This window comes from Clinocottus analis, unplaced genomic scaffold (assembly GCF_023055335.1).
Source record: "Clinocottus analis isolate CAN_PGR_092001 unplaced genomic scaffold, fCliAna1.0.p SCAF_25, whole genome shotgun sequence".
Classification (NCBI taxonomy): domain Eukaryota; kingdom Metazoa; phylum Chordata; class Actinopteri; order Perciformes; family Cottidae; genus Clinocottus; species Clinocottus analis.
Window position 1 is genome coordinate 6,603,128 of NW_027175987.1, and position 13,084 is coordinate 6,616,211.

The 13,084-nt window shown below is 43.1% G+C and overlaps 1 protein-coding gene across 3 annotated transcripts in view; it reads right to left on the minus strand.

The window, feature by feature from the left end:
* Positions 1–12,881, minus strand: part of ryk (receptor like tyrosine kinase) — a 38,231-nt gene extending 25,350 nt beyond the window's left edge. For all 3 annotated transcript variants that reach the window (XM_068591672.1, XM_068591673.1, XM_068591671.1), the window contains exons 1-3: positions 12,210–12,881; positions 1,558–1,679; positions 1,342–1,441 (exon numbers count right to left, since the gene is read on the minus strand). In XM_068591672.1, coding sequence (XP_068447773.1) covers positions 1,342–1,441; positions 1,558–1,679; positions 12,210–12,429 — 442 coding nt within the window. In that variant the 5' untranslated portion in view covers positions 12,430–12,881. The remainder of the gene's footprint in view (positions 1–1,341; positions 1,442–1,557; positions 1,680–12,209) is intronic.
* Positions 12,882–13,084: the final 203 nt, after the last annotated feature.

A 13,084-nucleotide genomic window follows, 5' to 3' on the forward strand; every position in this document is an offset into this window, starting at 1 on the left:
TTTTGATGTACATTAGCAATCACAAGTCGGAGCTGTGTGAGATCGCTGAAGGACTTGACTTGTGTTGTTTAAGTTGGGCAGAATTGTGCAATTGTAACAATGTTGTTTACACCCCTAACATCATGTTACAGTTTAGTCAGACATTGAGAAAAGGATGGACTTACACTCATCTATGGAGCTGCTCACTAAACTAAATGTAATTTAGCAACTGTGGCTTAGTGGTGAGCAGGGATTGTCTTTCAATCAGAGGGTCGGTGGTTCGATCACCGGCGCCGCTACCCCCTGTCGATGTGTCCTTAAGCAAGACACTTAACCCTAAATTGCTCCCGTAGCTGCGCCTACGGAGTTGAATAAACTGATGTGGCACCTTTCATGGGGGCTCCTCCCCTCAGTGTGTGAATGGGTGAATGATGTCATGTAGTGTTAAAGCACTTTGAGTGGTCGGAAGACTAGAAAAGCGCTATGCAAGTACAGGTCCATATAAGTCGTGAAGGAAAAAGTTAAAAGACAAAGTTCAACATTTTGGAATCACGCTAATATTTAACCAGCAACCCTGAAGCTCAATAATACACACTACACTTCAAATCCGTACAAAAACAATGTGTAAATTTTCATTTTGCCGAGGGTGATATACCGGACCGGACCATTGTTTTGGCTCTAAGCAGTCACCATGCAACCAGCAAAGACTCCAGTGAGTTGCGGTTTCTAGCCAAGAAATAACCTGCATGAAAACCAAACCAGGTGTTGCAGCAAAAATACCCATCCTCCCATTCATTTCATTATGTGGTGTATGCTGAAATTATATATATATATATATATATATATATATATATATATATATATATATATATATATATATATATATATATATATATATATATATATATATATATATATATATATATAATGCAGCAGATTAAGAAGAAAAGAAGATAAGCCTTGCTATCCTGGTTATTTATTGAGTAAATGTGCTTTCTAAAGCTGTCGATGATAGACAAGCCCACGCTGTCACACAAATGAGCCATTTGTGCAGCTAAAAACTATTTCACAATGAATGATTATATAAAATTGTTTGTGAAACGTTTAATATAGCCCAGCCTGAACAGAGAGAGGTATCAATCGTACCAAAATGGCAAAGTACTTCTTGAATAGAGCATGAAACCTGACATGAAGCGTTACTGATTTTCAATGAAAACTCAAGAGCATTTTCCAATAATTCTGATTGACGCAGTGAGAGAAGTATGGATTTTCCTGACACCATTTGGAAAAGTATGCTAAGTTTGAAGCATGTGGAATCCCTATGAGCGTGTGATGGAACAAAATGTGAGATGTTTGACAAACCAGAGGGAACACGGGGCACCTCCCCCTGGGTGGAGATGTTGCTCCGTGGCTGGTTCATGGCAACGGGGTTCTCCATGAGGAAGCCAAGCCGGTAGTCGACCTACAAACACGGGAACGAACGAAAGTTGTCAACGCAAAAACGGTCCGCCTTGCAATGCGTACAAATGGAGCGTATATTAAAGAGGTTCTTAAATGACTGGCGAGTCTGAAGCTTACCTTTGTCTTGGAATGCCATGAGAAGTGAAGGCTGTTGGTCTCACTGGGCACCGGCAGGGTGAAGGAGAGAGCATAGTGATTCACCACATCGTCTCGCACATAGTAAAGCTCTGCGTCAAGGCCTGTGTGAGGGAAGAGGGCATAACAGTGTATCTTATGAGAAATATTGTGGAAATCCAGAGGAAGAAGAAGAAGAAAGAAAAAACTCCCACTAGGAAACAGAGGTAGATTTAGACGCAGACTGAGGAAAATGGTAAAATATCCACTCACACTGCCAGCTTGGATTAGGGTGGGCTGGGGGGGTTCCCCACAATAAAGGAGATGGACTAACCACATCTGTTAGTACTTGAGACCTCTAAGTGCCCAAAGTGAAAAACTTCAAAACGTTGAAGTGCGAGAACATTCAAATATGACTGCAATTTTCTAACCCAGGAAGCACAATTGGGCAGGCAAAGGGTTAAGAGGAAGGGATTGGAATGCCTAAGATAAAAATTGGACTTTCAAACAACACCCGGATTGTTCAACTATTCAGACTTTCAGTTAAGTTGAGTATAAACAAGGGTTGTTGTTTTTTTCTCTCCTCACTGCTGCATAAGAAAAAACACGCGAGTCTAATGTATGATGGTAAATTCCCCCAACCCTGCCCCGGGGCAGTGCTATCAGTCCTTGAAAGTGTTAGTGTGTGAGTGGGGTCTGTCTATCAATCTGTGAGTATCCAGTTTAAAGAGAGGGTAAGAATGTGCCCAGGCTCCCCCGATACCCTCGGGCTACCTCAGAGCTGCGGCTCAAAGACCTTTCTCACATTGGCTCAATTAAAAACATTCTCAGGCATTTACCAACTCTGAGAGAGGACGGGTGTTACATAAACTAGTATCCGACCAGGCCCACAGAGACAGACAGCTGGCTGTCCTTTACATTTATTACAGCTCCTTGGACATCTTTACTCAAAAAAAGATAAACGCAAAGTCTATACATGTAAAGAAAAACACACAAACAAAGATTTTCCCAGAGCTTTCACCCAACCACATCTTATCATGGTGTCAGGAGTCTCAGAAGCTTTAATAGATGAGCTCCATCGGTTCTCAGTGTCAGACTCAGTTCAGCAAATTTCATTCAAATCTCTGTGACCAAATACAAACGTCTGCTAATGAGCACCAAGGGGTGAAAGTCCTCAGAAGAAGCTCGTAAGTGGACCCCGAGTTAAAGGGGACACAGTTTGCTAGCGCAGTCCACCAGAGGTAAACTGCGGAGTCGGGTGATACTTACACATGCTATAATCTGTGTGAGTAAAATAATTTCATTTATACACGTCAACAGCCTTAAAAACGCAGCGGGACAATTAGAATTTGGAAAATGCGGCGACGCTAATATTTTGTCCAGAACACAAACGACTCCTCCAGGTCTCATGTGTACATATGTGGGCTCTAGAGGAGACAGATGTGTGCACACGACCACACAGTCGAGTCCTGGGGAATAATTGCCTTTCTCATGCTCGGCTCCGTCTCAACATGTGGCCGCACTGCTTTGATACCAATTAAACTATGCAACCAGGCATAAAAGGTCCAAAGAGGACCAGCGAGAGTCTGGCTCACTTTCGTACCTCCCACAGCCCTAAAGAGAAACCCCTTTCTTTCCCCCACCAAACTGCAGTGACTTCAAAACAGGAACAGGAGTGAATGGCAACAGGGGCCCCGTCATTGTACGCAGACTGAGGACTGGGGGACTGGTGGTTCCTGAAGTTAGGGAAGCAGAATCATGCGCTGCCGTTTCATCACTGACTTGCACTCACTACTCTCTGGAATGGGGAGAGCGTTGGCAGGAGGAGTGCATGTACACAAGATTCTCACTGGTTAGCGTTTTCACAGCCTACGAGGTGCTAGCCGCGGCGCTCGCTGCCACGGAAACGCACGGCCGCCCGTTAAAACGCTGATGGAAAATAACATCATTCTGGATTCCAGCGCCACGACTTGGCAGCGCGTTGTGTTTTTGAGGGATTATTTCCTGCATGACATTTCCAGTTATCCATGCGGGTGTCAAGAGATTAACAATGGCCGGGGCAGAACACACACCATCACTTGCACACACACTTGAGCACAATGAAATAACAGTGAGAGGGAAAATCAAACTTCATGTTTACAGTAATGAATCTCTATTTTTTACATTTTTGATGCTCTGTTTAAAAAATAAATGACACCAAACGTGGAGAAATAAACCAAACTAAATCTGTGACATTTTCACATAAATGATTACTGTACTCATTCATCATCTCATCGTCACCTCAGTGGACACCATTTTTCATTCTTTTTCTAAATAACAGGTCAGTAAGCCGCTCAATCAGTGAGCACATTTTGACATGTACAACGATGTTTGTATAAAACTAGGCTTCACCGATGTGTCATTTGTCCCGCGGTGACACGCAGCCATAACAACCAACATTGTTTATTGGATAATATGATGAAATTACATCATATATCAAGGGGCGACTTAATCCCAGGTAGCGCTGCTGGTTTTTGCTAGTCAGGACAACGGTGGCCTTTTTCTCGCCGGTTTACCCAGAGCTTTTGAAATCTTTTACAGCATGTGACAGCATCTGCGCACGGGCCAAGTAGGAAAGCACAAGTGCAACGAGAACCAGGAAGAGAACATATCTCCTACATGTCATGCTTACTTAAATTACATTTTCGATATTTATTGTATAGTTTGAGAAGCAGACGAGCGATATTCCGTATACAACTTCTCTCTCTTATATACAACGCAGCACTTCACTTTATTTGGCTACCACTTTTTTATTCTGCCTCAAACTATTATAATTATTATATCAGCCTTTAAAAATATACTACTCTTCGACCACTTTTTTTCCAAGTCCAAATATAACAGACATAGAGGATACTCAGGTGATCATCTTTTTGTGTTTGATGGGGATTCAACACAAAACTAATCAACTGCTCTTTCCACATAGCACCCTCATGACATTCCTGGAGTACGAACACAATAAAGCTGCCAAGTACAATCAGTCCTCATGTAAGTGCTTTGCTCAAAGGCACTTTGACACCTCTTATGGCTAAGGGAGAGGAGACAGGATTACTATAACGTCCCACCTCCCACATTTTTGCTCCTGGGAGTCGGGTGATACCTAGTCCAGGTATTGAACCTGACATTAATAAACAAAAACAAAAAAAACATACAATAAATACAAGTTGTTCTTTTCACATACGGATGTCAATGCAAAATTGTAACTTAAAGCAGCATCTTAGTTTGTCTTATCCTTTTCGGGGCTCCCTAAAGTTTACAGGTCGGCGTGCAGTGTTCTCTTGCGAATCTGTGGATCGCGTTGCTGACGTTTTGAAAGAGAACAAAAGAGGACAGTGGCCAGGTGGTACGGTCCAGGACGGATACAACAAAGACCCTCTTGTGCGCACAGTCGACACCATACCTCCCAAAGCCTTCATCCCTGAGTGCTCAGGAGATAAACACTCCCTCCAGCCTCTCGCTGAGAGGATACTGGCGACATTTAACCATGGAAGGAGAAAATCGAGGGAAACTCTATCAACTGGAGGCTCCAAACATATTGACCGGCATGAATCAAGCAAGAGGGGGATTAATGTTGGAAAGATCTCAAGGTCTAAGATATCACTCACACACCAGAAAAGCGAGGACACTGAGATCGCCTGAAGTAGCCCGGTGTTGAAATCTCTATGGATTGATTGGTATTATTACTGCTCCCGTCTTTATTTAGGAAGAATTATCGCCACCAGATGAGTAAAAAATAAAAACTACAGTACCCATGTGAACAAAACACAATACAGCTTACTGCCAATCATTCAAACAAAGATGTCCGCGACAGATCGTATTCAAACCGATGATGAACGACTGGGAAGCGAGTATCGTACAAACGGCGACCTATTCAAACCAAATCCAGAAAAGGGCGGGGCTTTAAGTGCCGATTTAGACTTGCAAGTTGCGTTTCAACATTAAAACCGGTCTCCTGTTGCAACCCTTTGCTTTTAAAAACATCCTAGGGCTGCAACAACGAATCGATGAAATCGATAAAAATCGATTTAAAAAGTTGGCAACGAATTTCATGATCGATTCGTTGTGTCGCGCGATTATTACGCCACTCAATAAGTCGCGGAGATGTTTGAGTATTGAACAAAAACCAGTTGAGTGGAGCGGAGCGCGCAGGTCCAGGAGGTTAGTGGGCAGCCTCTCGTATGTCACTGCATAGTCGCGTTGCGTGTATATCAACTTAACAGCTAGCTAACCGTTGTCGTTAGCTTGCTAGCTAGTCGTTCATTCTCCGTGTTTGAGCCGCGCTGTTGGGTTAGATAACGTCTTCGTTTTTAAATACTGCGGAGGCTTCAAGAGAAGCAACGCGTAAATATCTCCTGTGAGGTGCAGAACGCAGACCTGCGTTCAACAGTCTGATATAATGTGGCTTCATGCAGAGGAAGTGCTGCTGGGATTTGTAGTTCAATATCTAATTAACGACCTTTGTTTCGGTAAAGTGCAGTCCGTAAATTATCCGTTGATACATTGAGTTGTTACTTCTGGAATATCATCTCTTGTTCTCCAAGTTCTGAGTGTGTACATCTGTGAGTTTGTGAATGTGCATCTCTGTGAGTGTGTGTCTGTGAGTGTGTGTGCATGTGTGTGAGCGTCTGTGAATGGATAGAACAAGTTCTGACGTTCAAACAAATCCTATTAAGTTTTCTGATTTGTATTTCTTTATTTTTTTTATAAATTCTATATTGTTAATATTTTTTTGCACTGAATTTGCAGTCGGTTCGGTTTTTGTAATAAAGGGTTGCAAATTAAGGCTTTCAAATTATTAGTTTTTTTATGCGATTAATTGAAAAAATAATCAACTAATTGATCGATTATTAAAATAATCGTTAGTTGCAGCACTAAAACATCCACTTAAACACGAGGAATCCGGCTGAGACATGTCAGCCCATGTGGCAGTTTACTCTTGATGTAGGGCACTTGAGTCTGTTGTTCTTTAACTCTTCTTCTTGGAAACAAAGTCTGCGTGGTTGGACTAAGACTAACTACGTCATCGGAGTTGTCCTCTAGTAACTCTTGAGGTGTGGAAAGCATTTGAATCTTACTGAAGTGGGCTGGACCCCACGGACTACTGCACTGCGCTCACCCCTTGGTGGACCGACGGGACTTCTAGTGACAAATTTTGCCCACAAGGTTCATTCCCATACATGGCGACAGTTTTAAGAAATATCGAAAGCCAATTTATTCCCAACATGGATAGAATCTAACTCTGTGGGAAACCCTGATCTGCCTGAATCTGAAGAACGCTTCGACAGTCACTGTGGTCTACACTGACATAAGTTGTGGATGGAAAAAACACAAATGAATTCACTTTTGCTGAATATCTGGAACGTTTGGTTGAAATCTGCGCAACATTTGGACGGAACCTTGCAACTGAGGCTTTTTTTTAACTGGAAGCCGCACACCTTTCTTTTTCAAGAGAGATTTTGGGCACAGATGAGCTCTCGTGCATGTCCCAACAGAAATCCAACGCACCTCCTGCAATTGAAGAAAAGCGTTGACATCAAAGTGCAAAAATGACAAGGAAGGCGCACCCATCGTGCAGAATATCATTATGCAGTATGTTCCTGGGAAGCACAACCAAACATCCCGACGAAAGCCTGTGCCGGCCGCAAACATATTCACATTTGAGAGCACCTTTCAGCTGGAGAGCAAAAACACACATTAAGTCACAATATCTCTGCGGTTTCTCTTTTGATTCGCTTCAAAAGACACCATACATCAGTTTCCTTCTTTTATTTCAATGCGGTGCCCCGAGGGCAGGCGAGGATGAAGGAGGGGAAAAGAATCTGAGCAGAAGACTGTCTGCCGCTGCCCCTTTTATAGGCACCTCGTTGATGGCTATTTGTTGCTTAAAGGGGCTCCTTTGTTTACTCAACAAATATCAGCTGGTTTACTGAAAGAGAAAAATGATTTGTGGTTTGAGGCAAACTAACGGGTCATTTCAGAGGTCTCACGCACACCATCTCGCCCAGCTATTTCTGGATGGTTGTGACCGAGGTCAAATATTTTGTTTTACTTTTTTTTATAATATAGTTTAGAAAGGTGTGTTTCGTGACGGAATTACAGGGGTTGAAAAATACCTGGCTTCAACATTGACCGCTCCAAATATAGCTTCCTCTCCACAACAGCTAAATTAAATCAATGTAACTCCAGCATAACAAAGGTCTCAATAGAATTACGCTAGAACGGCATTTGACGTCACGCGGACATACAAAAAACCCTCAGTTTTTACACGTTTTAACACGAGGGTAGCAATTTATAAGATGTGTGCTTGCTTTACAGAAGCTCCTGTAAGGCAACCACCCATCTTTTGTCTGAGAGCTGCTGCTCTCAGACAAAAGATGTGAAAGCGGGGGCTTCCCTATTCAACAGAAAGATCCTTGGAGAGTGGCATGAAGGAAATGAATGCTGCTGCCAATCACTCCTCACTGTTCACAGGCTCTTTTTCAAAGCCGCTGCTTTTCTTTCAGCTCTTTGGAGAAGCAAGAGGAGAGAAGGAGGCATGCACATGGCTCTTTACAATACGCCAACGATTTTAGTTCATATCTTTTAGACCTGGGTATTTCCGTTTTCGCATGCTCAGCCAGATTTAAGCCAAACTCTGACCTATTTAACTGGTCGAGCCTGTGGAATAAACTTTGCTAGAATGTTTCCCTGATCGACAAAAGATTTTTAAATTACTACATGTGAAGTAGTTGTAATACCAGGTGGCGTTTGTCCGATTAGAATCTGCCAACAAGTGTAGATCCTCTTTCCCGCAAGCATTCTAACAGGGAACTGCTTGTTATGTCCAGCTATGTTGTAGCTTCAACTGGAAAAAGACCAGCGCGACTACAGTGAGCGCCGGGAACACAGCGAGTATGCCATGCAAGACCTAGAAAACAGACTCTCTCAGTGCTTACTTTCCAGCGGGAGAAAATTCCTCAGAGTTATGTGTTGCCTGCCTGGTTTACCGTGGAAAACTGGACTCGAAAAAAAAAAGAGACGGCCATTATTATAGGAGACAGCAAATGAAAGGACATATATCTTATTTTTACTTCATCCTCATTTTCAAAATGATCACATGGATCGTGAGGATGCCAGGAAACAGAGAAAGAAAGGAAGCTATTGAAGCTTGTGTAGTCGATGTCATAGCTTGGGTCATGGGCCTTATGAATGTAGTGTGAGCCTTACATTTCTGTTTAGGGTCTCTCTCGCAATAGTTAATACATATCTGAACAATCTTTTTAATAAAAAGGTTCAAAAGTTGTAAAACCTTCATGGTAAACATTGCTGCGCGGCTCTTGGGTTTAAAAAGTTTGTTGATTAGCTGACGAAGAGAAAATCAAAGTGTGATGGTCATTGAAGTCATTTTTCCCGCAGAAATGCCTTTATCTCGGTCTCAAATTATTGCAAACTGATTATCTTTGTCTGTATGATTATTGCTCCGACCAAATATGTCAGCGTGTGGTCTAGAAAATTGTGATGGGCATTTTTCTGGTGCTTTACAGACTGAATTATACCCCTTATTCCCTCTATTCCTACTACTCAAATGTCGTTTCTTTCTGATCTGATTCTCTAGCTATCTCTTACAACCATCATGGACCTTCATAACGCTTGAGAAATCTATAATGCTACACACATGTCAGTTTGATCAATGAGGTGGCGTTATGTCTAAAAAGAGCAAGTGTGATCTGGGCAGCTTTTGATTCAAATCTGGAACAGTTCTTCCGCTCTGGGTCTGGAAAATTTGCCGTGCAAGCAATACCTTGTGGGCACTTTTAACATTTTTCAACTGCCGTACAGCAGAAACTGATTCAATATGGCTGGAGTAACTGAATTCGAGCCGGCAGCTGCGACACAATTCAAAACCCAGGACGCGGGTCTCGAGACGCAGCTGATATGGGGGAGCTGAGGGTTGGAATGCATGCGGAGAGCTAGGTTCTCGAGTCAGACTGTTCCCTCCCCAGCGGTCACATGCAAAAACAATCAGGGATGCTGCCTGCAGTTCATTCATAGACAAACACGCTGCGTCTGTTTCAATTGGGGCATGACGTTTTCCTGCTCCACAGCAGCCCCTCGAGAGTCAGGTTGTTTGTGAAAGGTATCAAAGTGAAATCCTCAACGCAGAGTCCATCTGCTGAAAAGAATCGCGAGACCGCAGCATGGCTTCATAACGTCTGTGCTTTATTGGGGAGGGATACTAAATACCATTTCATTACTGAATATTTGCAATTAAAGATGGATTTAAAGAAACTGCAAAATGGTCTGAATCAGTGTTCATTTTGTCAACAAACACGATGGCAAAATGTATTTGTCAACATACTTTCTTTTCAATATCATATTTCATCTCCCGACTAAAAAAATGAAATGATCAAATTGAGAGAAGAAACAATGACTAAAAATTGATTCAAATGGAATGACTATATCATATGACTATACATTGAGTAGTCAACTAAGATGCGACAAAAACAAATTTGTATTTTTGGTCAGACTGGAGCTAACGTGGGAGTTGCATGGTTACTGGATGCTGATGGGATTAAGAAAGCAATTAGACGTATCAGGTACAGGTGTAACTAATAAAAAGAATAACTGCTCCATTCCATATTTGTTGTGGCCGTCCCAAGACCCTGTTACTTTACAAGCTCTTTGTGGTTCACAGTTTTAGAAGATTACAATTTTTTTTGTCTACAGAGGTTGTAGGCATGTATATCAGACCGTGTGTGCATACAGGGCTGGTGGCAGCTGGACACTTTTGAAAGCATCCTAATTTGGGGATCAATACAGTAATCAGGAAAACCTGGTGAACCTGTAGGCACCACGGTTTCACCCGCTGGTTTGTGGTCTTCCGTTTTGAAGCCTGCCTCCAAGTTTGGCATTTCGGCTATTGCCATCTTAGCAACCAGAACTGACATGAGAGGGTGGAACTAAGTACAACTGAATGCTAAAACAATAGTTTTTTAGGAACCAAAAAGGTTATAATGAACTTTCATGTGAAAAGGTTGAAGTTGTAAGATGGAGGGATGAGAGGGAGGGAGGAGGGCGGCAGGATCTTAAGCATGCGCAAAGGCGCATAGTCCAGTTCCTAATCCGATTCACCGTTTACATGCCCGGATGTCCGAATTATCAACTGAGTCGGACAGAGTTATCCAGGGGTGTTAATCTGGTCGTAGTCGGACCGCAATTATTCGAACAAAGGTGGTTACATGAACGGGATCATTCGATTTCAGTCCGATTAAGCCAGTAATTTGAATGCATGTAACCGCAGTCACAGTCAGCCCACTCTAAAGCATCCTCTGCTTTATTGTGTTTGACTCTAAATGACCATAATTAACTAAATGAGCATCATACTGTATTGAAGACTTGAAACTAGAGATTGAGACATAAACTCATGTTCACCTGGGCACCGTTGATGCTTCCTCCAGATTGATTTGTCGACAGAACACACAATGTAGCCGAGTCTGACCGCATTACACTAAATGCAAAAAAGCTGACGCCACCACGAGGATGATGGCAGCTGCAGCATCAGCGTCCTCCCTCCACAAAAGGCCCTGCGCATGAGCACCTCTACCCAGTTGTAAGCCGGAAAAGTTGCACCCGGTGGCGGTAAACGACTAGTTACAAACTGCACCTTCAACACAACTTCAGTAAACCCCAAATGAACTGTTCAGGACCAATCCATAAACCGACTCAACCATTAAACCTTTGTTCCTCTTCCTCTTCTTTTACAGTCACAGACGTCATTATAGCCAACATGTCTTTCAAAAGTCAAACTGCACAGCACATTTATGTCTATTACGCAGGTCTCGCAAGCTTTTGTGTGTACAGTCTAGCTCAATTACTAATGCCTAATATGGGGAAGCAAAATCATAACACAACTTGGTGCATCATCTGCAGCACCTTAATGGACTCCAACACCAATATCAACAAACTGGACCACTTTGCTCCCTGCAGCTCCCTTCACATCAGCTAAAACTGAAACCCCACTAACATCCTATCTGGTATGGCAATGGTCCAGTCCTTCTTTTTCACCACAAGTCCTGGTGACACATCAGCATACCTTTGTTGATGGAGCCCCTCTGCTAAACCACACAACAGCTGGGAAGCTGCTTGCAAGCCAGTGTTTTCCTAAATGATGGAACGTTTGCCCTTTTGAGTGAAGGAAGGTTGTACATCAAAGTTCCTGCGATTTAGAAGCCACACACTTACCTTTACTGGTTTTAATCAGGTATTACATCTTGATCTTTATAATTGTGCTAATATTGACAGCCACTGTCTACTATTTCTGTAATGACATATGGCAAATGTTAATCTCACATACACCCACAGCATGAGGCTTTTTAGAGACAAAGTTGTGTTATTTGTCTCTGTTATGTTATAAAAAGTGTTATATCAGGATATTAAGAGTGTCTGCAAAAGTATTGAGGGAAACTTTTTTCCATTCTATGTGCTAATATTCTATGTTCTAAGTGCTCAGTCGTGTTTTAGAAGAAAAACAAATGAAGATGTGTGGAGGACACACACACACACACACACACACACACACACACACACACAGATAAAAACAAAGTTTGAAGACAGCTGTCTGTCCACGCGGGCCTTCTTACCCAAAAGCTTCTTCACCTCCTCGACACTCATGTATATGTTGACATTGGGCTGCTGCTGGTTGTGGTTGTTGTCGACGCCAGAAGTGCTGCTCGGGTTGGCGAGGCAGCCTGCCCCTTCCAGGAGCAGGAGGAAGAAGAAGCCCCCGAGCCTCCACGGCACCGAGTGGGGCCAACCCAGGGACTCCGGTGGGCTGCCAGAGCCGCGAACCAACCCCAACATCGCAGTGGTCGTCTGGCTCGCAGTAGTTCTCGCTGTTCCCCAACTTATTTCTCATCCGTATCTGAAGTTAATCCCGGGAGGCAACATTACTCGTTACTTTCCGCCGCAACGCCACTTTGACCCGTTCCCACTTTTCCACCAGCCTGTTTTTTTCGTTCTTCTTCTTTCTCGTCCTCTCTTGCTAGCACAGACAGGCTACGTTAGCCGGAGCGGGCTAACTCCCGTCGGGGCTGTGCTAACAGTCTTTGGTCCGACTGTCGTTGAACGTTTCGGTTTACGATGTTTTCCCAGCGCACAAAACACAAATGGGATATCGCCACATTTTGGCGCTTAAATTTGCGCAGGCGGAATACCAAAGTAGTGGGGGGAAGGTGTCTCTAAAGTAGCAAACTAGCTAATACATCCACTTTTCTCCCTCCACGGTGTTTCCTCCCGTTGCTCTTTTCTCACAATCTCAGTTTTCACTCGGAGCAGGAAGAAGGGGGGCCGCGGGGAAACTCGCTGCTCCAACTACAGAAGTGGAATGTTGCCTTCAGGTGCTGTCGGAAATAGCTTTTCCGAACTAATGGAAATAATAAATAATAAGGATATACACATTGAGTGAGTACTGAAGCCAAACATACTGCAAAATCCGTATCTATAATTTGTATTATTG